A 27,419-nucleotide genomic window follows, 5' to 3' on the forward strand; every position below is an offset into this window, starting at 1 on the left:
GGGCAGTTGAACACCTACACAGAAGAACTTTATTATCGAAGTGTAAGAGTGGGAGGGAGGGGCGGATAGGGGAAAGGGATGTAGAAATGTCAATGTGATTCTCTACACTACCGTCCTTATGTATCTTACCTCCACCCAGGCCGTGATGATGTTATTTTCTGGCGGAATACGACTTTTCCTTTGACGGTCGTATTGGTGGTGAACGGAGATGACGACAACTGGTGACGCATAGAAAGTAGTATTGTATTGCACTTGCTGTGAAGAGAGAAAAAAAATAATTTTTTTTCAGAATATTGCAGTAGCGACGCTCAATTTTTACCCTTAAGTAAAGAGCGTTTTTTGTTTCATCATTTTGAAATTTACCTAAATCTTCATTGACAGTCATCCGTCCTATTTTGGAGTGGTAGACTGCGCCTTCAAAAGTCTGTAAGAGCTGAAAAACTCGCCTTTCGAAAACTTGAGGAAAGCAGCCAATTCAACTGCACTGTTTCAGTTTCCTTTGTTCTTTTTTTTGTTTCATTTGTATTTTGGGGTTTGTCTGTTTGCTACAATTACCTACTTTTTTGGTCAGTAATAAGGTACGTTGTTGAAAATTCTTGAGCAAATTTCCTCACTGCTCAAAATGCGTTTAAAATCAAGAAGTTCTTACACCGTGGTTTGCTTTAGAGTAAGGCTAGACTAGACAGAAAATTTTGAAACTCGGTCATGCATTTAATACACAAATGATCTACGGTTTCGTATGTTTACCAGAGAAGTTATGTTGAAAGATAAGCAAAGCACTGGGTCATGAACTTATTATACTTTGTATTATTACACTTAGTATTGAGCAATACTTTGCCTACACATTTGAAATACTTAAGGACTATAAAATTACATACATTTGTCTGTATAGCGAACCAGCCGTGAGCTGCTGCTAAAAATAGTTCGCGGGAAAAAATACTGGGAAATGTATGGAAAGTTCAAAACACGACTGGACGCTTTCTGTCACAGCTACATCCCTCCAATTTTGTTCTTAAAATCCTTTTCCTAGTACAAAAAGTTTCCAATTCATGAATTTTACAGAAGCGATGTTTTATGAAAAGTATTTGACATCGGATTCCCATATAAACACTGTTATTTCAAGCCGTTTGCCTACCCGTCAAAATGGCGTCGAAAACCGTGATAAGGCCTATTAAGTAATGTTTGATACACGAGCAGCATTGTTTTATCGGGATTTAAAACACCGCATACTAATAAGGAGGAGGTTTTATCGGCTTTTAAAACCACTGCACATTTGATGAGTCAATGGGCTTATAAATTATTATTGAGTTTGAAAGGGACTCAAACGCTGTCATATATCTCCTCGCGAAGCGAGGGTCGAAGGCCCGAGCGTAGCAAGATTAATAAATTTGTTGGGCCGAGCCGGCCCGAACGGAGCTAAGCCGCGCGAATTCGAGCGAATAATATGTTGAAGATGTCCGCAATGTTGCTTAGCAACAGTGAAAAACAAAGTATGAATGACGTCAAACGAAGAGAAGGTTGCTAGCCGGCAACAAGTTGGCGTCAACAGTTTGCTGGAGCAAAATTTGCATACATCGGGAAAGTTTGCCTGCCGGATCAAATTTTAACTGCAATGTTCATCAATATTCATTGGAAACAGAACTATCTCTGCAGAATATTTTCCCTTTCTTCCAGAAATCTTTTTTTGTGAAAGATTGCATTGAAGAAATTACTCGTTTTGTGGCCGCGGTAAAATCATTTTCCGTGGGAAATAAATTCATCGAACACGACAGCGCTGCACGCCCGTTGTACATTTCGTCGCGTCAGGAGTAGATTTCAACCACAAACTAGCCTGTGGCTCTCTCCTCCGCAGAGGTTCGATGGGGTGTTATGTGTATCCGCTGAATGAAGTGAGTGCAGGCGCAAAAGCTGAGAGGGTCGACTTGGCAGCGAACCTCTGCCAGAAGCATGTCGTTTTCTTGTACATCCTTGTCGTTTCCTTGTACATCGATAGATTTCTCGGTCATCTCAAAATTTGACAGTTTCATTCTTGGCGGAAGTCAGCATTTACTTTGTCTCTACAGTTTGCGGTCGTTAATTTTCAGGTGAGATTTCACAATTTCTAGAAAAAAGCAAAATCGTTTGTATTCGATGCCCCCCTTGAAACCCGTGGAGAGTGGACTTATAGACAATTAAAGTACATTTCGCTTCGCGAAAGTCAACAATAGTCACAAACAAATAATTGGTTTTTCTGATCTGGGCTTGAAAGGCCTTTTAGCCTTTTATAACCTTATTTTAAAAGACAGTTGTTTCATCACAGTAAATAACAAGCTTCCCGTGAGAACTAAATGCTAATTAAATCACCAAAAGATCATTATAACTTCTTCTGATTAAACTTGTTTACAAGATAAAAATATCAAGTTTGGTCGTTTCGGAGTATAGAAAAAAATACGCTTTGATTAAAACATTAAGCTTACTTGCTCTTGTCTCTTTTAAGACTGAATTGACAGTTTTTGTTTGGTCTCAGCTGGCAGACGTTTCCTCAATAAAGCATTTTCTTTGCATGCACTCTTTTATCTCCACAAGATCGCCGCTCGTGTAACTTAAATTTCATTCTTGTAGTGATGATTCAAGGGATCACAGCAAAATAAAAGCGTTTTCTAAACAGTCATCATGAGAGGAACAAACTTTCCCCAATTTCTAAGCATGTAGGTAAGTTTTCGTGAGTAAGTCTCCCACATCGCGCAACATGACAATTTCACAAACACCCGCCATTTTCATGACATAAGTACGCACACCAGGGTGAGAGTTAAACAGAAAATTCTTTGTCACCCTAGTTACAAAATGACTCCCCCGGGTCGCAGCCATATTGGGCGTGGTTTCTGGCAGAGGCTCCTGCCGTCGCCTTCCACGGAATGTTATAGACTGCAAAACAGTCGTATTTTTTTGCGTTGGTTTGTCGTAGGGGTACGCGCGGTCTTCGATCGAAAGGTCTGGACCGAGTGTAAAAACGGAGAGTGGGACTGGGGAGAGACGCTGAAGCGCCTGCACTCACTTTTCTCAGCGGAGCCTCTGCGGAGGAAAGAGAGCCTGTGGAACTACGAAAAGACCATGCTCATCAAAATAGTTGCTATGTTCAGGAACCTTTTAATCTCCTCATTTGATGCTACAAAACGAGTAAAGAGGACTTTCCACCCAGCCCCAACTTCGCAAGGTTTTGCGAGTCACGTATTTCTAGTTAATTAGTAACTACGGACGTTTTAGTGCGTGTTCGTATTCAGTGTTGTTTAGTTGACAGCACTGTAAATTATTCTTCACAAAGCCGCCCATAAAACAAACGAACAACGAACACTTTTTGAGACTATAACAGCGCTTGCGCGCGCGACAGAAATCTGCCACACTTTTGGGTGGGTCAGACAGATCAAATTACTTGTTAAAGATACTGACCTGACAGAATCCAAAGTTCTCGTTAGCGGATGGGGTTCCACTGTTGGGAAAGAACGCCTCGCCTGCCAAGGTAAAATTGAAATCCGAACCATTGCCACGGAAAGCAAACCATTCCTGCCAAAACAAAATATAAAGGAAATATAAACACATCCACATATCTTTTAGACATATCCATTCTAAATTTTACTTTTCCAGTGACACCTGGGGCAGTCAGCGTAACTCTATCATTCAATGATCAATAGTGGAAAATTAGATGCAGCGTACCTTCCTATCACTTAAAGGAATAGACCTGCATGACCTTACGTTAGAATTAAAACTAAGTTGAAATACGATCACCTACCACAATTGTATCTTGGTGTTTTCCATCAAATGCCTGGAATTCCCTGACACAGATCTCAAAACTTCTAGAACTCACATTTTCCAACCAAGCATACATAGCATCTTGAGGCTTCGTATCACGACTGTACTTAGCGGATATAAACACTGAAGGCCTTCCATCAAAGCTCTGGAAAATTTTCAAAATTCGTTCCACATTTGTTACTTAGCAAGGATTAAATTGTAGGGGCAGGTTTTCGGTTAGTATTAATTTAACAAGGGATAGGTCCTCTCACATGAATTCTATGGCAAATTTAGTTTGGAAACATTCGAAAATCTTTCGGCTCCTACTGAGCTAACATATGTTCTGGGGTACTGTCAATTAGTCGACCTGTGAATGCTTCACGATGAATTAAAAATTTCTACAAGCTATCTATCTTACAAACTGACAGTTTGGATATAACTTGCCGTCATTCAAATACAAAGAGTTTTTGCTTTATAACTGATGTGTTTACATTGTCGCAGTAAAATGAATGCGAGTACTGTGTTTATTTCACTAGACGTGATTCGGTAAACACGGTGAGATTCGAGGGCAACGAATATTCTAAATTATTTCACAGGTGAAAGTACTATTTATTTTCTTATCATGTCTATAACAAAATTCTCTGTTAGAACTATTTGTCACATGATCGGATTGCGGTTAGAGGGTCCTCCACAAACAGTTGTCCAATAGGCCATTTCCGCGTTGATTTGAGCCTCATTACGAAAGCGAGTCTAAGTGTAAAGCTTGTAAAATGAAAACCTCATGTAATGAATGAAAACCGATTTTCATAATAAAGACTAAACACTAAGCCTGGCTTTCATAAGGAGATTGAAAGCATCTCGGAAATGGCCAATCAGACTCGTTCTCTTTCTCTGTTTCTCCTTTGTTTGCGTTTGGGACACCAATCTTTTTTATTCCAAGTATTTTATGAGAAACGTTTCCACATGGATTTCCCAAATTGAGGTTTGTTGATTGGTAACTGAACTCCATGACGTGCAACTTAAATTAGCAGTCGAAACTGCACTAGTTAGAGACAAGTTGAGAAGTGACCAAGCGAGTAATTTTCACTATGGATGATGAATGATTTTGTTGTCATGCACGTTTTCTGTTTAATAATCAAGAGAGCTTTGTTTGTCTTACTTGTGAGAAAGTCACTTTGTTGCACTTTGTTTCTGTTGTCCATATTCCACTGAAAGTCACACTTCCTTGTGTCATCTGTGGTTGATCCTGGAAAGCCAGCCAGTTTATGATTCCAGTTCCATTTGTTCCAGTGCCTGTCTCACGTGCACATACTTCAAAGCCACGTGCACTTAGAGAGTGAATCCACACAGCAGCAGGGGAGTGGACATGTGTAAACTTCTCACCATGGCTGATTGACACGTGAACTTTGATCTACAATAACATATGCAATATGGTTGTCTGGTTTGAGACTACTAAAAAAACGTTAATAAAATTAACTTTCAGGTTATGTATACAAAGGACTACCATAAGAAAAATGACTGGTACCGCAATAAAAGCAATATCCTCCAAGAAACCCTGATTTTCTCTTTTTCTGGTGTACCAAAAGGTAACGCACAAGTTTTGCTTTCAAGTTCATATCCGTACAAATACATTCCTTTACAACATTTCAGTTAACCCAGAGGTAAGAATAAACCTTACCTTGCCTGAACCGCTAAAAATCTCAGGAAATTGAACATTTGTACAGCGTGGCAAACGGCAGTGTTGGGGCGGTGAACAAGCACTGTTGCAGCTCCAGCCCTGTAGAGTCTGCGACATGTTGAGCTTCCCAGTTTGATAAAACGTCCCTTGAATGCAAGGCAAAAAAGCGTTAGTGAGGTATACTTTTATAAGTAAGGTTTTTAGTCGCTTCAAATTACTGGAAAAAGATTCAAAATGTCAACTAAAATTGTTCATTCAAACAGAAAGCCGAACAAATTTCCAAATGCGCAACAGACGTGTTCATCGGATTAAGACCAACCTGAGATCATCACTTAGTTGATTTTTTTGAAAATCATGCACTCTTCGGTTTCAATTCATAATTCAAACGGTTGCCCAAACAATCATAAGAGTTTCAGCTAAACGAGAAAGAGTAATAAAATATAGAGTTTACGATACAACACGATGGAGATATCAGCTTTGATCCACCGGCCCGTGCTAAACACGAGTCGAAAAAAAGAACATTTTGTTCCACGTCACGCCAATTAGTCGACTGAAAGACAGAGAGATAAGAAACCGGAACCGGAAATAGCGTAAAACATTAAAAAGCCCCATGAAGGGTAGGGTTCCTTTAGCCTTCCACGCAGTCGTTTGTTTGGGGATCCATATTACTTCCTCCCTATACGAGTCCCCTCAAAACGACTGCGTGGGAGGCTAGGGTTGGTTACGTTCTTAGTGGCTTTTCATGGGAGTCTATGTGGTCATCCGAGCCGTGTGAAGATCCAACCATTTGCAGATGTCAAAGCAAAGACAACACCTTCTCCTCAGTTACGTTAAGACCTTGGGTCCGGCCGGGATTCGAACTGGCCAGCAGTCGGGTGCCCTACCAACTGAGTTAACAGGCCAGCTGTCTGTATAGAATATGATGCATGCAGAGCAATTTGTCTAGTGACGTTAATGAAGTTTAATTTCATGCTCACTCTTGCCTCTCAATTTAAGTACAAATGGTGTAACATATTTTAGATCATTTTTCGGGATAACGATTTTCGAACGATAAATTTCGACAAGCAACTCTCAAACGATTTATTGGTACAGTTCGTACTTTAATTGTTTTTGTTGATATCTCGGACTTAACATTCAACGTGTGAACAATGTCAAATATTAACGCCGTGAAACTGACCCTCCGTTAGTAAGACCGTCAAATTCGAGACACTGTGAGCTACGTATTCTCACAAACTGATAACAAACTAACCAAGCAGTGTTTGAAGGAGAAATGAACGATTGATAAAAGGATGTTTGTCCATTAGTTTCTTGTTATGGTTTGTTTACCTTGTTTACCTCTTGTTTTTATTTCTTAGGAACCAAGTGTTTCTAAAAGTAAAAGGACTGAGGTATTATTTGCTGTTTTCAGTGGAGTTGTAGCTGTTCACGGAAAGCTACAAAAACAGACAAAAGAAAACAAACAAAAAATATAAAGCGATCACGTACACAGCAAACAAAATTATGCAAATACTGTCAAGCACTGAAAGTTAAATCTCCACAAATCTCAGTTGGACTTCAATTCTTGAAGATGAAATAGTTTCGAACAATTTCGAATAAGTTTCTTAAAAGATCTGAAATAAAGGAACAGTTGTATGGAAGACAGGCATTTTCGAGCGCTTTGTTCAAGCTATTTACGTGTCAGGTGAAAAGATATGTCGAAAGAGTCTTGCGGTTACTCATTTCTCTCAAGCAAAACCATCCATACAACGTTTGAAATCCCGTTCTCAGACCCAGAGTTCAAGGACCTTGCTGTTTTATAGTGCACTGAGAATATTTTTTTTGCTGTTGTTTCTTGTACTAAAATTCTCATTCTACCCATATGGACTCGGAGCCATTAGCCTTTTATTGTAATTGACTGCAGTTTTAATTACTTAACAAAACACGAGTCTCTATTATTTGAATAAGCGTCTTAATTGGCCCGAAAATGAAGAAAGGGAAATTCATCTTCAAATGAATTTATAGGTTTTAAAACAACATTAATGTGTTGTCTGGATAAACTTTCCAAGGGGCGCGAAAATGAAACAAGCCATTATATGAAAATTTATCTACAATCGACTTGATTTAAAGGTCAGATCAGTTAAACCAGGAATAAATTGGAAGGAACTGTTATTTTCAGCTAAATTAAATGAATTTCATAAAGAGATTGGCTATATTGGCAATGATTCTAAAAATATTTCTAAGAAAATTTAAAAAACATATAACAATGTATCGATTGTTATAGCCTTTACTAAGATCTTCGTTTTATAAGTTGCGTTAAAATACCTTTGAATTAGGAAGCACCATCTCGAGATACACAGAACGTATGAGCAGCCTGGTCAAAAGGAGTCTTCTTCGATCCTTAACAGATATAGTTTACTCTTACTCTTGCCTTGTAATTGACTTCTACATGGTGTAATATCTTTTCAATGTTCGGACATAATTTTCGAAGAAAAAAACTTCGACAACCAACTTTCGGACGATTTCTTTGCTCATTCGGACCTGTAAAAAATGTCAATATTAACGCCGTGAAACCCTCCGTTAGAAGTGAATTCGAAATTGGAGGTACTGTGAGCTTAGTATTCTCACAAAACTGACAACGAACTAAGCAAGAATTGTTTGCAGGAGACATGGACGATTGACAGAGGGATGTTTGTCCATTAGTTTCTTTTTATGGTTTGTTTACCGAAAACAATTTTCTTGTTTTTAAATTTTAGGAACCAAGTGTTTTTAAAAGTAAAAGGACTGAGCGGAGGTGTCTTTTGCTGTTTTCAATGGGGCTGTGGCTGTTCACGGAAACTTAAGAGCGACAAAAAACAGACAAAAGAAAACAAACAAAAATATGAAGCAATCACTTACACAGTAAGCGAAATTATGCAAATATTATCAAGCACTGATAGTTGGATCTCAAAAAATCTCAGTCGGTCTTCAATTCTTGAAGTTGAAATACGCGGTGCTTAAAAGGTTTGTTCCGACTTGAAGTTGTCAATTGTTTGTTAGAACTTTTTTAATAAATTGAGGTAAAGATTTTATTAAAATAGCTGACAATAGCAATTTTAATGTCTACTAGATGCCTTTGTTTCGATTTTCGCGCCAAATGTGCATACGCGCGTTTTCCCGCCATTTTTTCGCGCCCTTCGTGTATGTTGTTCCTTTCCCGAATTTGTTGTTATTCTCTGATTTTTTCCTGAACTTTCTTTTTCTCTATCACGAAAATGAAGTCAGACTCCATTGTTTATGCTAGAGCTCAAGCACCCATATTACGATCATCTGGTCATTCAGTCAAAGAAATCGCTAAATTTTTTAACGTGACTGAACGTCGGGCGAACAAGTGGTCAAAAAGAGAGTGCTTCGAAGAGAAACCAAGAGGCGGACGACTGTCTGTTTTGACCAATTGTGCTCGAAAATCAATCAAGAAAGCGAAGTACAAACGGAACAATTTAAGCCAAGAATCTTAAGCAGAAAAATATCGAAGTTTCGAGCATAACGGTGTGGAGATACACGACTAGGAAAGGATGGAAGGCGTTCAAGCGAAAGAAATACCTCTGTTGAGCGAAAAGCAAATGAAAGCCCGTTTGAGATTCGCCAAGAAATACGCAAGACTAACAGCAGAGATTGGCACAATTTTTAGTTGAGTGTCCTAAATATCTTTTTCAGTACCCAAATCCAAAAAACGATATCGTATTGGGCTCGCAAGAATGTGATGTTCCTGCGGCTCGCACTTCAAAGGCAACTCAGACATGGTGTCAAATGAATTTGCCAAACTTTATAGGCAAGGATGGCTAGCCAGTGAACTCTACTGTTCTCAATGCCATTGAGAACATCTGGAGTATCATTGACGAGACAACGTACAAAGATCCAGTCCCCAAAACGATGAAAGAGCTGAAAAGGCGACTACGGCTTTGCGTGGAAAAATGTGACTCTTGACACTCTAAAGGAACTCGCACATTCTATGCCTACGCGCTTAGAAAATGTCATTGAAAATAAAGGTGGGCATTCTGGTTACTAATTATTTGAATGATCGAATGAAAATTAAGAAAAAAAATAAGATACTTAATATTTAAAGAAATAGTTTAACTAAGTAATAAAACGTTAGAAGAAAACAAATCGGAACGAACTTATGAAACACCCTGTAGTTTCGAACAATTTCGAGGGCACGCGTCAATTAAAATTATGGTGGATTCGGTTACGTCTTAACCCCGCATCGCAAGTGGTCAGACCTTAACTACAAGAAAAATTTATTTTAAAAGAGCTCTGAAATAAAGTAAGAATTGCATGGAGGCTAGGCATTTTTGAGCGCTTTGTTCAAGCTATTTGTGCATCAGGTGAAAAGGTATGTCGAAAGGGTCTTGCGGTTGCTTAATGTTTCTTACAAGCTTTTGGTTGTCCATACGTTTGAAATTCCGTTCTCAACTCGAGAGTTCAGACACCTCGCTGTTTACAGTGTGCTGAGAAATGTTTTTTTCTGTTGTTTCTTGTGCAAAAATTCTCATTATCCCCACATGAGCTCGATTCCATTAATCTTTCATTGTAATTGACTGCAGGTTTAATCGCTTAACAAAACACGAGTCTCTATTATTTGAATAAGCGTCTTAATTGGCCCGAAAATGAAGAAAGGAAATTTCTCTTCAAATGAATTTATAGGTTAGATTAAAACAACATTAATGTGTTGTCTGGATAAACTTTCCAAATGGTGCGAAAAACTGAAACTTTATCTACAATCGACTGGATTTAAAGGTCAGATTAAACCGGAAATAAGTTGGAAGGAACTGGTATTTTAAGCTAAATTAATAGTGAATTTCACAAAGGGATTGGCTATCTTGTCAATGATTCTAAAAATATTTTTTAAAAATTTAAAACATATAACAACGTATCAATTTTTTTTTCAAATCGAACCTTACTTATCTGTGAAAAATGAGTGGCTACCCCAATTTTGTTTTTGGATTTCGATAGCCCTGACTAACTCAGATTTTCGTTTCATAAGTCGCGTTAAAACACCTTTGAATAAGAAGGCACCATCTCGAAATATACAGAACGTATGCGCTGTAGCAAAAAAAGTCACCTTCGATCCTTAATAGATCCTTACTTCTACATAGTGTCTATCTTTTCAACGTTCGGACATAAATTTCGTACAATAAACTTGGACAAGTAACTTTCGGACGATTTCTTTGCGCATTCGGACGTGTAAAAAATGCGAATATTAACGCCGTGAAACCCTCCGTTAGAAGTCAAATTCACTGTGAGCTAAGGACTTTCACAAAACTGATAACAAACTAAGCATGCATTGTTCGCAGGGGAAATGGACCATCGATAACTGGGATGTTTGTCCATTAGTTTCCTGTTATGGTTTGTTTTTTAAAAACAATTTTCTTGTTTTTAAATCTAAGGAAACAAGTAAAATGTTTTTCAAGTAAGAGGAGTGAGTTGTTGTTTCTAGGTGCTATTTAAGTGGAGCTGCCCCTGTTCATGGAAGCTTAAGAGCTCCAAAAACGAACGAAAGAAAACAAACAAACAAAATATGAAGTAATCACGTACACACTTCTTAATAATGCAAATATTGTCAGGCACTGAAAGTTGATTCTCCACAAATCTTAGCAGGACTTCAAATCTTAAAGTTGAAATAGTTTCGAACAATTTCGAGGGCATGCGTCAGTTATGGTAGATTCGGTTATGTTTAAGCGCCGTATGGCAAGTGTGTTTAGCATATAAGCAACTACAGTAAATAAATTTCTTAAAAGTTCACGAATAAAATAACAATTGCATGGAAGACAGGAATTTTCGAAAGCTTTGTTCAAGCTATTTGCGTGTCAGATGAAAAGATATGTAGAAAGAGTCTTGCCGTTACTTATTTCTTATGAGCAAAACCTTCCAAACATTGTTTGAATGCCGTTCTCAAACCCAGAGTTCAAGGACATTGCTGTTTACAGTGCACTGAGAATTGTTTTTTTTTCTGTTGTTTCTTGTGCAAAAATTCTCATTCTCCCCACATGAACTCGGAGCCATTAATCTTTCATTGTATTCGACTGCAGTTTTAATACAATCGCGAGTCTCTAAACACGAGTCTCTATTATTTGAATACCCGTCTTAATTGGCCCAAAGATGAAAAAGGAAAATTTATCTTCAAATTAAAGTCAGATTAAAATAACGTTAATTAATGTGTTGTCTGGATAAACATTCCAAATGGCGCGAAAATGAAACAAGCCATTATCTGAACTGAAATTTATCTACAATCGACTGGATTTAAAGCCAGATTAAACCAGCAATAAGTTGGAGGTAACTGGTATTTTAAACTTATAATTTAATGAATTTCATCAAGAGATTGGCTATAATCAATGACTTAAAAGATTTTCCGTGGTTGCGACATGAATTAGATCTGAATATAAAGTAACAGAGAAAACACAAGGAAGCCGATCGCGAAATGAAGATCAATGAAGCAAGCAGAGTAAACAAATCGACACCCACCACTCTCAAACAAATAATCACTGAATTGCTTTTGTTATTATAAGAAGCGAGGGAACATTTGTAGAAAGAAAGAAAACAAAATGACACAAAGCGGTGTGATATGCTCTTATGAAAAACATTTTGTCACGGTTGTTCTGAATTAATAAGGAGGTAAAACCAATTAACTTTCTTGTTAAATGAAAGATTCAGTTTTAAGATCGCAAAAGGCGATTTTCTCATAAGAGTATTCGAAAGCATTTTCGGTAATCTTATAATCGCATTTTTATCTATACTTAATTTTACTGACGAACGTCCATAATAATGGCCATTTTTGAGCTACAGACTCATAATTCGTTTGGGATGGACTCATCCAGTGTGTCTCGATCTTGAACAAACACCTTTTAATGAGACCCTAATATTCACTTCCCATGATTATTGACTTTTGTGCTTGAAGAAAAGAAATTGACTAAGGTGGGTTCAAAAGAAATGAGTTTAACTCATGTTAACTGGGGATTGGCACAAAGTTAGGGAGGGGCAAAACACGCTTGAGGCACGTTTAAGCAGGGGTGGAAAATCACTGGGAATTTTCTCATGACACTTAACAATAAAGGCGAATTACTTCATCCTAGGCGGAATATTGTCCAATGCTTTGTATGGTGACAGGCAAAGCCAGACACTGGCGGAATTAACCTCAGTTTAAATGCTGAAACCTTGTGCTGAAACTATGAAAATGCATCTGTTTATGCGTTTCTTAGTTCGTCTGGGTATAAATTTGGTAACATAGAGAATTACTTAAATGCTGCTACTGAAATAATAATATTCATTAAAAACAAAAGAATACTAACTGTAGCAGGTTCAGGGTCGTTTTGACGCACAACCGAAATATACGGGTTACGTTCTGGTTTGTCAGTCATAGTATTTTCCTATTCTAGAACATGTCTAAAGGGAATAACAATCTTACCTTCAACGGACAAATTGAGATTTCCCAGAATGGCTAAAAACAGTAGGGCCGAAACATACATCTTGAAGGCCATCTTGCCGAGACAAGGAGCACACTAATCTCACGTCTGTTAGAGCTGATATATATACATAGATGTTATTAAAGTGGCAAGTAAATGGCGGTGTCACCTTTCTCTCGGATGATTTCGCAACGACCTCTTAAACTGTAACCGCACACTCCGATAAAACATATATTCTGCCTATTTTGACGCAGTACGTGACAAGTTTCATGAATCTTTGGAAAAAGCTACAAAAAATGCGCAAACAGAGCTTTTCCTTCGCGCGTTGGCTTCAATGACACTCGACTTTACTCTCTTAAATGGTCGGTAACCCCTACTCTTTTCTTTTCCGTTCTTTCGTTTTCTTGGAAAGATTATTTTCTTTTCCAGTTCTCCACGGATTGTGAATAAATGAACAACGAGACATCTGAATCCCGTTACTTGCGCGCAGCACTCAGGGTTTGTAAATACGGTCGTTCAAAGACTATGTTTACTTTAACGGACGTCACCAGTTGAATGAATTTGTTCAAAAGACGCACTCATATAAACGTTGGCATTGAAAGTTGCATTCTAGGGATTCATTTGGAATGCTGTTAGAGTAACCGACACTGGGGCCATATGGAGTAAAGAAGACAGATTTTTGGAGGCAAAGTCGGTGACCCATCCAACCCACCACCCCCCGCCCATTAGTTTTGGCATTTAATTTCTGACGCCAGCCACTCATCCATTACCTAGCAACAGGAAAAAGTTTATGAAAAAATCGGTGTAAGAAGATTTTGTATTAGTTCTTGAAGCATTTCATTGACAGCGCATGAATCGAATTCGCTTGGTGTCGCATTATCCGCCGGCTGTACCAACTTGGAGTTTAGGTGCTGTGCGACTGTTGATTCACAGCCGTACTATTTGGAAAGGCGTGTGAGAGGCAGGGCGTCTCAACCAGTCCCAGGTTGAAAGCATATCGACCAGGAGTTTGAAAATGTTCTTCCCTAAATCATGCTCCAAAGTCGCTAATATAAAAGTATAAGGTCTGTCAGTTTTTGCCTCCTCGTTCCCCACTCTTCTTTATCGTTTCTTCTCTCTTTCGTGCCATATTTAACTCGTGAATGCGCGCATGCGCATTGAACGAGTTATCGTAATGTGGGGAAATTGTCAGTCTCTCGGTCACTCAATCAAAATCATAAATTGAAGTTGAGAAGTGATCATCGCAGTGAATTTTCCAATTTATGCAATTGGAAATTAGAAGCCTGAAAAAAATCCAGGCTTCAACGGGATTCGAGCCCGTGACCTCCGCGTTACCGGTGCAATGCTCTACCAACTGAGCTATGAAGCCACACATTGGGAGCAAGGTCGATTGTGGGTTCCCATTTTCCCGTGAGAGGAGTGAAATGATGTAAGGTGTATGAAATGATTCATATATGAACTGCGGATGTAGATGAAATTGAGAAGTGATCATCGCAGTGAATTTTCCAATTTATGCAATTGGAAATTAGAAGCCTGAGAAAAATTCAGGCTTCAACGGGATTCGAACCCCAATGTGTGGCCAACCTGGGCCAACCAAACACAATGCGAACAATGTGTTATACCTTACCACTACTTACTTCGTCATCCACGAGTTGGCTCACAGAAGCCTTATTTAATAAGGCTTCTTGGTTAAGCCGCTTATTACTGTAAATTTCGAGTTACTGCCATCGACATGGCGAGATAAAGCCTTGGACCTTCTATACCAACCTCGGGGAAAGAGGGAGAGACCAATCCCCAACAACAATTGTGTCATACCAGAAGATGTCCTTCCTAAATTATTGCAAATTTTTAAAATGGTTTTCCATCTAGGCTTGGATCAGGAACACCCAGCGAGAAAGTGTTATCAAAAACGCGACAACGTTTTCCTTCTCCCAAGACCGTTTGAGGACCTTTTCAAGAGCTATTTCTATAAGATAACAAAGGTTGTCAATTCTCTTGACGATTAGATATCATTGCCCGAATTTTTCTGGCTGATTTTACCATCTGAAAACTCTCGATGGCGCTATTTCGTACTTAAGAAGACCTTTCTTTTCTCCGAAAACAAAAAGCATTAATTTTCCAGTGTTGCGGAAGCTCAACTTAACATTTTATATAAGAAAACTCAGGTAGTCTTACATGCTTTCAGAAAGAAAGAAAGAAAGAAACTAGTATCTGGGATTTTCCTGACTGCCGTAAGAAACCGGTAATAGGTCCCCCTCCCTACTTATAGGCCCATTTATCTTAAGCAAATTTATATTTCGGTTATAAGCCCGTCCCTTCCGCATATATGCCAATATTTATCAAAACACCCCCCTCCCCGTTAAAAAGGTGTGGTATTCCTTTATAAGTATGCCCGCTCTTAAGCCCCCCCCCACCCCACCCCTTCTTTAAACTTGTTACCTATTAAAATCACATTTACAGAACAGTCAGAAAAAGCAGAGTACGGAACAACGATTTTTTAGTATCTGACACCAAATTCTGATCTTGTTTTTACAGTTAATTAGTTAGAGTTTTGAATTTGGTCTTGTAGTGGAAAAAACAGGAAAAAAAAAAAAAAACGTACGTTTTGTTTTGTTATTAGCTTGTTTCGAGACATTTTTTTTGTTCCCCTTATACTGGTCTTCTCTCCCAGAAAAAAAGCCCCCCGGATATAAGCCCACTTGAAACCCCATGCGAAATTGTATAAGCCAGCGAGAGCTTAAAACCGGGATGCTACGGTATATGAAAACCAGGCTTAACGACCAATTCACCCCCAAAGTTATTCATTTTTATATAGAAGTACCCCGGGGGATCGGCCGACTATTTGAAGAGCACTTGGAATTTTCCTTAAAACTTTGTGTTATCAGCGCCCGGGTTTCACACGGGGTAGCCTGTTCCAGGGTCTGAAATATGGGAGAGCAGCGCGATAAAAACTGCTATGCGAACGAATGGTGAAGATGGGAAGACTTTTCCCAGTCCCTTGTCGTTTTTTTAGCGCGTGCAACTTTCTTGGTGCAGCTCCCTACTATCTGAAAGCCTTGAACAGGCTTTAGATGATGATTTAGAATATTGAGGTTCTTGATGACTACAGTAGATTTGGAACAGGCTATAGACGGGGTTTAGAAAACAATTTAGAACATCGAGCTTCGTGTGACTGCAGCAGACTTGGAATAAAGAGTGTAAAATCGCTCGGTCAATCTTTCCTCGCTTTAGACTTTGAACAGGCTGCACCCTGAGAATAGGGAATAGAGCCTACTGATTCAGCAACGGGTTATCCCGCTTCAGTTTGCACGGTTGCGAGTAACGTACTAAAATACCTTGAAAATCTAAATAGAAAGTCGGCCTATTATTTCTCCGGGCGTTGGCTCAGCTACTTAACACTACAAGCAGTTGTTTGCATACGCCCGATTGTCGATAAGTGAGTAAGTATAGTTTTGTTGCTTCTCTGCTTTGTTGTCCAGCCATGAAAACAAACAACAAAAATACAATGCGACTGTTAAACAAAAATGACTCTGTACTTCCCATGAAGAGGTTTATTTCTTGATAACAAATGTTTTACAAGCACTAATTAATCCGACGACACCTACAACAAACCGTTGACGTTTATGCTAAAATTCAAACGTTCATGCTATGCCATAGCATTTCAGTTTTCCCAGTGTGTGGTACCCTTGCTCGCCGCTATCGCCAGTATCCCCAAATCTGAGCTGTATAACTGGAAGACGAGTCTTGTCTGTGAGGAGACCGCTGTCTTCACGCCATACATTGTCATTCCTATCACAGTTACAGCTATTACCGGGGTTTGCACAAGAGTTGGTTATCCCGCATGCGCACTTACCACTGCCAGGTGATGCTCCGCCCCAGTACGTCATCTTAGTGGAACCACGTGAAACCCACCAACCGTATGCCGGACTGTTATTGTGAAGCAAAACTGAACCATGACACTCATACTTGATAAACTGTTCACAGTGTGAGGAGACTCTGGTGAGACTCTCCAGCTGACGCAGACTTGCTCCCGTGTAGTGAACGTTACGTGAGTAACTGCCTCGACTGTCATATCCTTTCACATGTGTTCTGCTTTCACTGTCGTGACTGATGACTGTCACGCCAACTCCATTCTTGCCAGCCATGTCGCAGTACACTGTAAATGGTGCCAAACGTCCCTCACCATCTGGGTCAATGACGTAAGTTCCAGTTGCACTGCTGACGTATTTTCTGACCTCAGAACAGGATTTGAAAATTTTAGCGATGCATTTAAATCCATCTCCAATGTGTTGCCCGTTACACTTACACGAATAGGATCCTCGTTCATTGGTACAGGTGGCAAACTGATGGCAGCTGTGTGTGTTTCTTTTGCACTCATTGAAATCTGACAGAAAGGATGGGGAGAAATTACTAAAAAATTAATTTAACACTATTTTAAGGGTCTATAAACCGGTATGAACAATTACCTTCTACTTACTGTCGTCTGACGTTTTGTTTTCGTGAAATGATTTGGTTCCCAAAATGAACTCTGAATAATGTTTGCTAGGATATTATTTAACAAGAAAGCAATACAGGTTTAATAACCGATCTCATTTCTTCCCATTGTACGCCTCACAGATTTTTTAAACCTTTTCTCCCGTCGCGATTGAGCTAATTGTATAGTTTTAGTTTTTTTGAATAGTTTTGTTGACCTTCCGTTAGGCTACTTGATTTCATACCAAAAGTTGCTTGTGATACCGTGATGACAAATGCGCCACAGAAACCTGACTTCCGGTTCCGTTTGACTTGTCCAAAGTGTACTAGTAATCATTGCTTAATCAGCCAAACAACTTTGCGGCGCTCAAAAGTTTGTGAACAAGCTCTGAACACCCTCTAACGTTTCTCCAGCGTATTTTCTCCTTATATTTTGCTTGAAATGACTGCCACTTTTATGTTCAGCGAGTTAAATCAAGGAACGCTAAGGCCAACGTAAAGCACAGATTTTGAAACTGAAGTTACCTTTCTTGCAAGTAAACTGATGACAGTCACTGCACTTCACGTCATTCCATTCATAGTTGTATTTCACACCAAGTGCGTGCACGCAGTCTTCATCTTTGAAGTTGTTTGGCTGATTCTTGGCCCAAGCTGTAAAGTTCCCCGCTCCACCATCCGCCCAAGTAAAGTTACCCTCCGTGGAGATGTCATTCAAACCCAGCCAGGATTTTTCGCCATTTTGGCGGTGCTGTATGTACACATTTTCTTCGTTATTGCTGACGTCAGCAAGGACTGAGTTTTCCTGTCGGCATTTTGTCAAAGCTGTGGTCCAGTTTGCACATTTTTCACTCGTAAAGTAACAGAATCCATTGAAATAGGTCCAGCCCGGATCACAGATATCTGCAAATATGTGGAAATTAAAAGCTTTTAGTTGTCTGTCTCAGAAGAACAACCAGTAATTAACTGAACCTCAACACGTTCGTCCTTCCTTTGCAATTTTATTCTAACGAAATAGTACCACAGTATGTGGGTATCTTTATAATCTGATCATAATAAAGCTGATAGCATGATTTTTCACTCATTCCCCCTCGGATGTTAGTAGGTCACCTTGCTTGTCGTCGTTCGGGTTTTCAGCTCTCCATTTCGAATCTTTATCAGAGCGGAATAAAGACATAGAAACTGTATTTTATTCCTAGGTTTTTTCTCCACAAGTTTTAAATCAATGAAAAGCTTAGTCCTTTATCTCTTGTTTTTTTTTTTTGTGACTGGTTGATAGAAAGAAGACATTGTTTCTCTAAATAGTCAAGGCCATGGCCAAGGGCGTAGTCAAAAAATAAGCAATGAACAATCAATCAATCAATCAATCAATCAATCAATCAATCAATCAATCAATCAATCAATCAATCAATCAATCAATCAATCGATCGATCGATCGATCAATCGATCAATCGATCAATCGATCAATCAATCAATCAAGGGGCAGAGGAGAGTTTTGTCATCAGGCTCACTCACAGGCTATATTTGCAGAAGCATAGAGGGCTGCGCTATCCAGAAATAACAAACACTGGACTTTTTAAAACTTGTCTTTAAAGTGGGATTTTGCGTGGTTAAAATATCTAAATGAATAAGTTTCGAGTAGTTTAACTACTCTTCATTGGATAAAGAGTAGTCATACTACTTGAAAACGAATTTCATTTTAATGATTTAACCACGCAAAATCCCGTTTCAAAGGCAAATGATTTAGCTTGATTTTTGAAAGTTTAGATGATGAGAGGCGAAACTGGAAAAAAAATTATCTCCTACGAAAAGAAGTAGACAATAATTTATATTCCATTTAATGTTTGCTCTTCTGCTGAAATAAATTTTGACGGTATTTGTTTGTTCAAAGTTCAATTCGCAATTTTGTAGGTTTGTCTCCTTTGCTTCTGAAACCTTTTCTCTGAATAAAATGTTTGTCTTCAAAACAGTTTTTACGTATCGGCTTTTAAGAGTGTTTTAGTGATGATTACTCTGCAGGACGAAAGTAAAGTGTCTTTACACTTAAGGGGTGTGGTGTGCAATTGCACCCTAAAAGATGCACAATCCACCGCACGGAAAAAAATGGCGGCTGTCTTTTTACCACAATACCTTTCAAATCTAACACAGTCAATATGCACATAGAAGCCATACTGTTTTTTTGAAAAATTCGTCTCTATCATCAGAACTACCAAAATTGTGTATGCTAGGTTTAAAGTGTTTTTTGACTTTTCTGTGCGTCTTTATGAGCTTTTTTAGGGTTTTCCTACGCAAAGAAATACGGGTTAATGTACCAGTTGCCATCTTTTTCGGTGGCATGGATTGTGGATTGTTTTTATCTGGGTACCATTCCTTTACCACTGTATTTGATTAATTTACTGACCTGTAAGGACCACATAGCTCACTGAAACTGGATCATATCTGGTCAAATACAATTCCTTGACGCAGACTCTAAATCCTGAAGCATTGATGTTCTGAAAATGTAAATGGCAGCTGACGCTTGTTGGCTCTCAATCTCGTACCTAGAGTCCTTAGGCTCTTTGGCCAGCGGTTGGTCGCCAGGAGAGAGTCAGTTCCCCAGGGTCTCTCCTGGCGACCAATCGCTGGCCAAAGAGCTCAAGGACTCTGGGTACGAGATTGGTTGGTACTGAATCTGTTTTAAATGTTGTGGTAAATGATTACTCGCTAAACCTTTGTTAGCAGACAGTCAACCCTCTCTTAGCAAGCACCACTCTTCTACACTCGTAGAGATGAAAGTACTCTGACAATTGTTCTTGGGTTAAAAACAAACTCTATTTGAGGCTCAGACATTACTAAAACAGGAACTTCTTAAAGATACACAATCGTCTTTAGAAGAGAACCATTTTTCTGAGTCAGACACCTCTCTAAGACAGATTCTGACATACATGATCCGTTTACTGGACACTGTAGCTTTAAAAACAAATGTTACCTCGATCCACGTGGTAATCCCATTGTGCACTGGTGCTGAGTTTCCACTGGTGGTTGAACTGTGGTTGGCTGATATCAAAATTTTTGGTGTGGCATTGTAACGATTTTCAAACTTCACAAACTGTTAATGAAAGTCAATATATGAAGAAATTAAAAGTGAGAAACATTGTCCCAGATTTGTTTCAGAAAACCAATATGAATGAACGAATGGATGTATGACTAAACGATCGAACAAACGAAAGAACAAATGGACAAACGAACAAACGAACGAACGGATGAATGAATTAAGGAATGAACGAAGGAAGGAAGGAAAGAACCAATCGAATAATGAATGAATTAACGACTGACTGACTAACTGAATGCATGAATGCATGAATAAATGAATGAGTGAGTGAGTGAATGAATGAAAGAATGTTATATTTGTATATTTGGTGAAGTAGTAACCTACTGCACTCAACCTCAACAACCTACAACCCTACAACCTCACTGTAAAATTTGTAAAAATTGTATTTGATGTAAAGTAATGTTTTGTTAGTGAAAATAAAAAAAAGTGTTCACTAAAAGACATAGCGTTATTCTTGTAAGTAGTGTGAACATTGTAAGCACTTTTAGTTTTGTAAGTATAGTAAGTATTGTTAACAATGTAGATATAGTCATTGTGGTTAGTACTCTGTGTATTGTAAGTAATGTTAATAGTGCTCAGTTTTGTAAATCTCATGTCATGTATGCAAATAAAAATTGTTAAAAAAAAAAGTAACCTACTGCAAGAGAATCATTTTCTCTAGCCTTCTGATACCTGTTAGTAACAAAACCGACTGTACTAGAAACCTACCTCGCAATACGCGTTGTTGTTTTCATCTGTTGGTGGCTGTGTGTTTGGAAATCCGACAGAACCATGCTCAGTGAAGAAGGGTTTGTGTAATTTAGAAAATGCTAACCAGCTCTACAAAAAACAAAAACAAAAACAAAAAAAAAAAACAACAACAACAACAGAAAAACAAAAAACAACAACATAGTATGAGGTCATAGTATGACAAAGTCATATAACTACCTAAATTAATTAGATTGACAGTTTTAAGATATTGTAAATCCGAATGCTTTGAGTAAGAAATCAACTCTATGCCTTGAATCATTTTCAAGTTTACTGAATGCTTTGCCTGAAAGAAAAATAGTGATATGAAAACGAGATACTAGGTACCACATTAATAACATCATTAGTCCAAGTATCAGCCAGGGAAAGTATGAGCGCCGTTTTTGTTTTTCCATTCTTGGGTCGACCTTAAGTCTAAGAACCAATTGCAACTAGAGTTAGAGTCAGGCAACGAAACACTTTTTCTTTTGTGTTAGATATCGAAATAAAAGAATTTTGTTAGGTACATACCACATTAATATCTTCATGTTTTCCATCAAAATTTTGCATTTCCCGAAGACAGACTTTAAACGAGTCTTTAGTTGTATCTTCTGTCCATATAAGAGAAGCGTCAAACTCTTTACCAGTCCTCAGATGCTCCGCTGTCACTAGAACTCCAGGGGTTTCGTCAAACTTGCTCTACATGTAGAAAAAGTGAGATTGTGATACTTAAATGTTGTACTCCTTTTAAAACTCTATTCAGGCGGCTCCTACAGCCAGTAACCAATCGTCGCTTTTCGAAAAAAAAAATGAATACGTATCGTGTTATGTCAGTAAGCTCACATGCGCACATTGACCTTCTTTCTAGGTTACGATTATATAGCCACTAACTTCTCCGCCCTAGTTGTGACACGTCCACAGAACGCCTATTTAGCAGGTTAACTCTTATAATAACAAACCATCTGACAGAAATCGTCTCTCACGCATGCGTATGGCCATATCATTCGGGCAGTGGCAGCCATGGACAGCTTTGGCTGCATGCATGCGTGAGGTACTGGCCATATTGCGGAGCTGTGTATTGTGACGACACCTTTCAGACGGTTTATTATATTAACATGCACAATTCTCAAATTCTCAATCAATCAATCAATCAATCAATCAATCAATCAATCAATCAATCAATCAATCAATCAATCAATCAATCAATCAATCAATCAATCAATCAATCAATCAATCAATCAATCAACCAACCATCCTTCAATCAATCAATCAATCAATCAATCAATCAATCAATCAATCAATCAATCAATCAATCAATCAATCAATCAATCAATCAATCAATCAATCAATCAATCAATCAATCAATCAATCAATCAACCAATCAACCAATCAATCAATCAATCAATCAACCCAACCAACCATCCATTCATCAAGTAACCAACCAACTAACCAATTGTTAATGGTTTCCTTTCACAAGAAACTTTGCACGACATATTTGAGACATACTGCTGGAGGTAATGCTGCTTTCACTGCAATGGACTAGCATCCCATGTGGTGGAGTAGTTAATTTTTACATGATAGACTGAGTTTGGATTATATTCTCATCCTACCTTGGGAAAGGTCACATCTGCGCATTTTGTTCCAGACCACCATTCTTGCATCTTGATTGTTCCCGTCATTCCTTTGGGTGGTGCTCCCTGGTAGGCAAGCCAATCGACAGTCGCAAATGGACTGAGGCTTTCTTCGTTTCTCCCGGCCTGCAAGACGCAGACTGTGAAATTTTTTATATTTACTTTTTCTGTCCATGATGTGACGGCGTCGTGGACTGTAACCGAATCATTTTGTTTCAAATGATTGACAGTGACTTGAACATGAACCTGTTTATCCGGATAGAAGCGGTATGGAGGGAAGCTGACTGTACGACAGGTTGAATCGGTCCATTTTGGAACACGCATAAGATCCACTCGACCTCTCACAATTGGAAACCCTTTCAAAGAAAAGGTTCAAAGTATGACTAGATGAAATTTATTGTGACTTAAAAATTTCAGTTCTAAAAACTGTACTAAATTGTCATGTACTTATAATAAAGAAATCAGAACTGAGAAAAAATACAACTTTGAATATAATGGCATAAAAACCGGGAAAGATGTCGGAGATTCTTAAAGGTAGTTCAAGCAGTTTTAAAATGATGATTTTATTTTGATTTCTCGGCGAGTCTTGGGCGACGTTTAATTCGTTGCGAGTTCAGATCAAACATATCACTGAAATATGCATTCGGAAGGGGTCAAAGCATCTTTCACGTTCAAACTGTATACTCTCTCTCTCTGCTTTTGTCCCGTCAAAAAAGGTTTAATATGTTAAAGTAAATTTGACAAAACTGAGCATCCGTCGTCAATTATCCATGCCATGAAGCAACGATTCAATAAAATCAACTTACTTCAATTTAATTTATTAACGATACCTGATCTGTACGGATATTGCTCAGGTTTACTAAAAACTATCCGTATTTGAGAGCGTCGCCAAATAATATACACTATTTAGTGCTCTAACGAGGAGCCTCGCATCATTACCTTCACAGCTTCCAGGGTGGTAGACAAGGTTGTTCTCCAGTCCTCTGCAGTAGCTCAGTTCGTGCCAGCATTTGTTGTCGTATGTTGTACCATTGGCGGTGCACACTGGATCTTGATAAGAGGGGCAGTCTTGGAAACACACACAGCGTGATTCATGAGCACTGTATGTCCTGCAGACTCCAAACGATGGACATTTAACATTGAGACAAGGATCGAGGTCTGTGAAAACACAAGCATGGAGTCTGATTATACGTTTTTAAAGGAAAAACGTGCACTGTAATTTAGTCCTCGTCAGCGTTATTGGGGCAGTTCAGAAGAGGAAGAAAGTACTGGGGAATTAACTTCACTTCGTCTTCAGAAATTAAAATTCACGAATTAATCTGGAATTCCAAATAAAGTTAAAATGTCGCGTACATACAGAAGGTTAAGGCTAGGCATGAGTTCATTTATGAGATATTTCACGGTATAGCACTCGGGAGCGTTGCCTAGCAAGTATCTCCAAAACTGCGATGTATACTTTAAATTACAATTTTAACTGTTTGCAAGAGCTGTTTGTCAATACATACTCGCCTACTTCCAATTGATCTCTGGCTGTGAACAACAAGTTTTCATTTGTCATTCACTCAGAAGGTAAGCAAGCAGACCACATTCTGGCACTGAGCTTAATCACATCCTCGTGTGGATGTTTTCAGGTACTTATGTCTGATACGGCAACCGATGCCATTTTTACGTGGTCAGCAGAGCCTTCCTCTCGACCCCTAAATTCGAAAGCATTTATTTTAATACCAACCTCCAATGACAATGTAGCTGACAGACAGTGGATCATGTTGACTTCCTGCTCCACTAAGATCCTTGACACAAATCTTCATTGATGTCAGACTGACATCCTGAAAATAAGACAACATAACCTTTTATAAACGGTGCCATGCATTTTAGCAACTTATATTATACCGCTCTGGACAGACTTGATAACGTAGCTTCTTAAAACACTGCTGTTGACTGTTTATAATCCATTGGAGTTTTTTGGTGTCATCGCTGCTTCTTTCTCATAACCGAAGATATTGACGGTTTACACTGGGACACATGGCACTAGGTTTTGGTAATTTATCCTCACGGTTTAAAAATAATCGTCATCGTGACAGGAAAAAAGATTATCAGAGACAGTTTCGCGAAATTTCAAAAAGTGTGGGTGTGATGGAAGGGGCAGTTGAACACCTTCACAGAGGAATTTTATAATCAAAGGACATATTGCACAAGAAAGTGTATGTGTTGGAGGGAAGGGGTAGGTAAGGGAAGGAGGTGTTGTAATTTATGCTCTACACTATCGTCCTTATGTATCTTACCTCCACCCAGGCCGTGATGATGTTATTTTCTGGTGGAATCTGACTTTTCCTTTGACGGTCGTATTGGTGGTGAACGGAAATGACGACAACTGGTGACGCATAGAAAGTAGTGTTGTATTGCACTTGCTGTGAAGAGAAAAAAGTGACTTTTTCAGATTTTGTCCATACTGGTTTCAGTATAGCCACACTTTTAAATTTGTACCCTCATTTAAGCTCGTTTTTCTTCCATGACTTCGAAATTTACAGGCACTCATCTGTGTTATTTTTACTGACTGTTACATACATATACATATATACACTTTCTTTGGAAACGCACAATTACAATCTGGCAGCCAAAAACATATTGTTGTGTGCGCATGTGTATTACATACGTATGATTAGAAGACTAAAAGGAGATAGATTATTAAAATTAAGTCAATAATACTAAAAGGAGTCATTGTTGTTTATAATGAGGGAACCTTCTTTATTGAAGCTAAAGTCATTGATGATTTTGTCAATTTGCAAAAAAGTTCGTTCTTTGTACTTAGCTCTATATAGACTGTTAGTAACATTTTCAATATACGGAAATAAAGGGACTGAAACGAATGCAAAACGCGATCAAATAATTTGAAACTGCGGCCTTTCCGTAGGGCGTGTCCGTACCTTAAAGCATTTAGTTGCGCTAGTTGACAGCACTGTAAATTATTGCTCACAAAGCCGCTCATATAAAAAAAATGCAGAAAGAACACTTTTTTTAGAGTATAAGAGTGCTTGCGCACTGGACAGAAGACTCTAACGCTTGTGGGTGGGTTAGACATGACAATTACTTGTTAAAGATACTGACCTGACAGAATCCATAATTGTTGTTAGCTGTTGGCGTTCCACTGTTGGGAAAGAACGTCTCGCCCGCCAAGGTAAAATTGAAATCAGAACCATTGCCAAGGAAAGCGAACCAGTCCTGCCAAGACAAAATGTAAAGGAAATATAAACACATCCACATATCTTTTAGGCATATTCCTTCTAAATTTTACTGTTCTAAACATTTGCAGTGCTGGGCAGTCAACGTAAGTGTATTATTCGATGAGCAGTGGAAAAATGAGATGCAGGGAACCTTCGTATTATTTAAATTAATAAAACCTGCATTACGTTAGAACTAAAACTAAGTTGAAATACGATCACTTACCACAATTGTATCTTCGTGTTTTCCATCAAATGCCTGGAATTCCCTGATACAGATTTCAAAACTTCTAGAACTCACATTTTCCAACCAAGCATACATAGCATCTTGAGGCTTTGTATTACGAGTGTACTTAGCGGAGATGAAAACCGAAGGTCTTCCACCAAAGCTCTGGAAAATTTTCAAAATTAGTTCCACATTTGTTACCTAGCAAGGATTAAATTATAGGGGTAGGTTTTCGGTTAGTATTAATATAACAAGGGATAGGTCCTTTCACGTAAATTTTTTGGCCATCTTAGTTTTGGAAGCATTTCGGAAAGTTGACGGCTTTGAGGAAATTATTCGGATACTACTGAGCTATCAAATGTTCTGGGCGCGGGGTACCGTCCTGTTAGTCGACCTGTGAATGCTTCACGATGAATTAAAAATTTCTACAAGCTGTCTATCCTACAAACTGACAGTTTGGATATAACTTGTAGTCATTCACACACAAAGAGTTTTTGCTTCATAACTGATGTGTTTATGTCGTAGTGAAATGAATGCGAGTACCATGTTTACTTTACTAGAAGTGATTCGGTAAAAATGGTGAGATTCGAGGGCAACAAATATTCTAAATTATTTCACAGGTGAAATCATTATAGCAAAATTCTCTCAGTGTTAAGACTATTGGTCACGTGATCGGATCGCGGTTAGAGGGTCCTCCACTAACAGTTGTCCAATAGGCAATTTCCGAGTTGATTTGAGCCTCATTACGAATTAAAATTAAAGCGAGTCTAAGTACAAAGCTTGTAAAATGAAAACCTCATGTAATGAATGAAAACCGATTTTCATAATAAAAACTATACACGAAGCCTTATTATAAAAGCATCTCGGAAATGGCTAATCAGACTCGTTCTCTTTATTTGTTTCTCCTTTCTTTGCGTTTGGGACACCAATGTTTTTTATCCCAAGTAATTTGAGAAAGAAACGTCCGTATAGATTTCCTTAATTGATTTTGTTGATTGGTAACTGAACTCCATGACGTGCAACTTAAATTAGCAGTCGAAACTGCACTGATGGAAGACCAAGTTGAGAAGTCATCGGGCTAGTAATTTTGTTTATACAGCAACTGAAATTTTGCTCTCTAAATTTAGCGGCCAAAATTACGGATGATGAATGGTTTTGTTACCATGGACGTTTTCTCTTTAATAATCAGAGCTTTGTTA

At 38.5% G+C, this 27,419-nt stretch overlaps 1 protein-coding gene across 7 annotated transcripts in view; it reads right to left on the reverse strand.

Annotated features, from left to right (window-relative positions):
* Positions 1 to 27,419, reverse strand: part of LOC146473540 (uncharacterized) — a 92,914-nt gene that overhangs the window by 12,032 nt on the left and 53,463 nt on the right. For 3 of the 7 annotated variants that reach the window (XM_085118209.1, XM_085118210.1, XM_085118212.1), the window contains 2 exons: positions 17,857 to 18,231; positions 16,373 to 17,242 (listed from right to left, as the gene is read on the reverse strand). In XM_085118209.1, coding sequence (XP_084974335.1) covers positions 16,500 to 17,242; positions 17,857 to 18,231 — 1,118 coding nt within the window. In that variant the 3' untranslated portion in view covers positions 16,373 to 16,499. Of the gene's footprint in view, positions 1 to 129; positions 256 to 3,426; positions 3,541 to 3,766; positions 3,932 to 4,924; positions 5,177 to 5,443; positions 5,590 to 12,860; positions 12,976 to 16,372; positions 17,243 to 17,856; positions 18,232 to 19,729; positions 19,821 to 20,296; positions 20,417 to 21,127; positions 21,239 to 21,676; positions 21,845 to 22,755; positions 23,133 to 23,715; positions 23,935 to 24,505; positions 24,603 to 25,058; positions 25,185 to 25,881; positions 25,996 to 26,220; positions 26,386 to 27,419 lie in introns of those variants that run through there. The other 4 variants (XR_014866368.1, XM_085118215.1, XM_085118211.1 and 1 more) reach the window with 3 other exon arrangements.

Source organism: Pavona decussata, unplaced genomic scaffold (genome assembly GCF_977016875.1).
Source record: "Pavona decussata unplaced genomic scaffold, jaPavDecu1.1 SCAFFOLD_93, whole genome shotgun sequence".
NCBI lineage: Eukaryota > Metazoa > Cnidaria > Anthozoa > Scleractinia > Agariciidae > Pavona > Pavona decussata.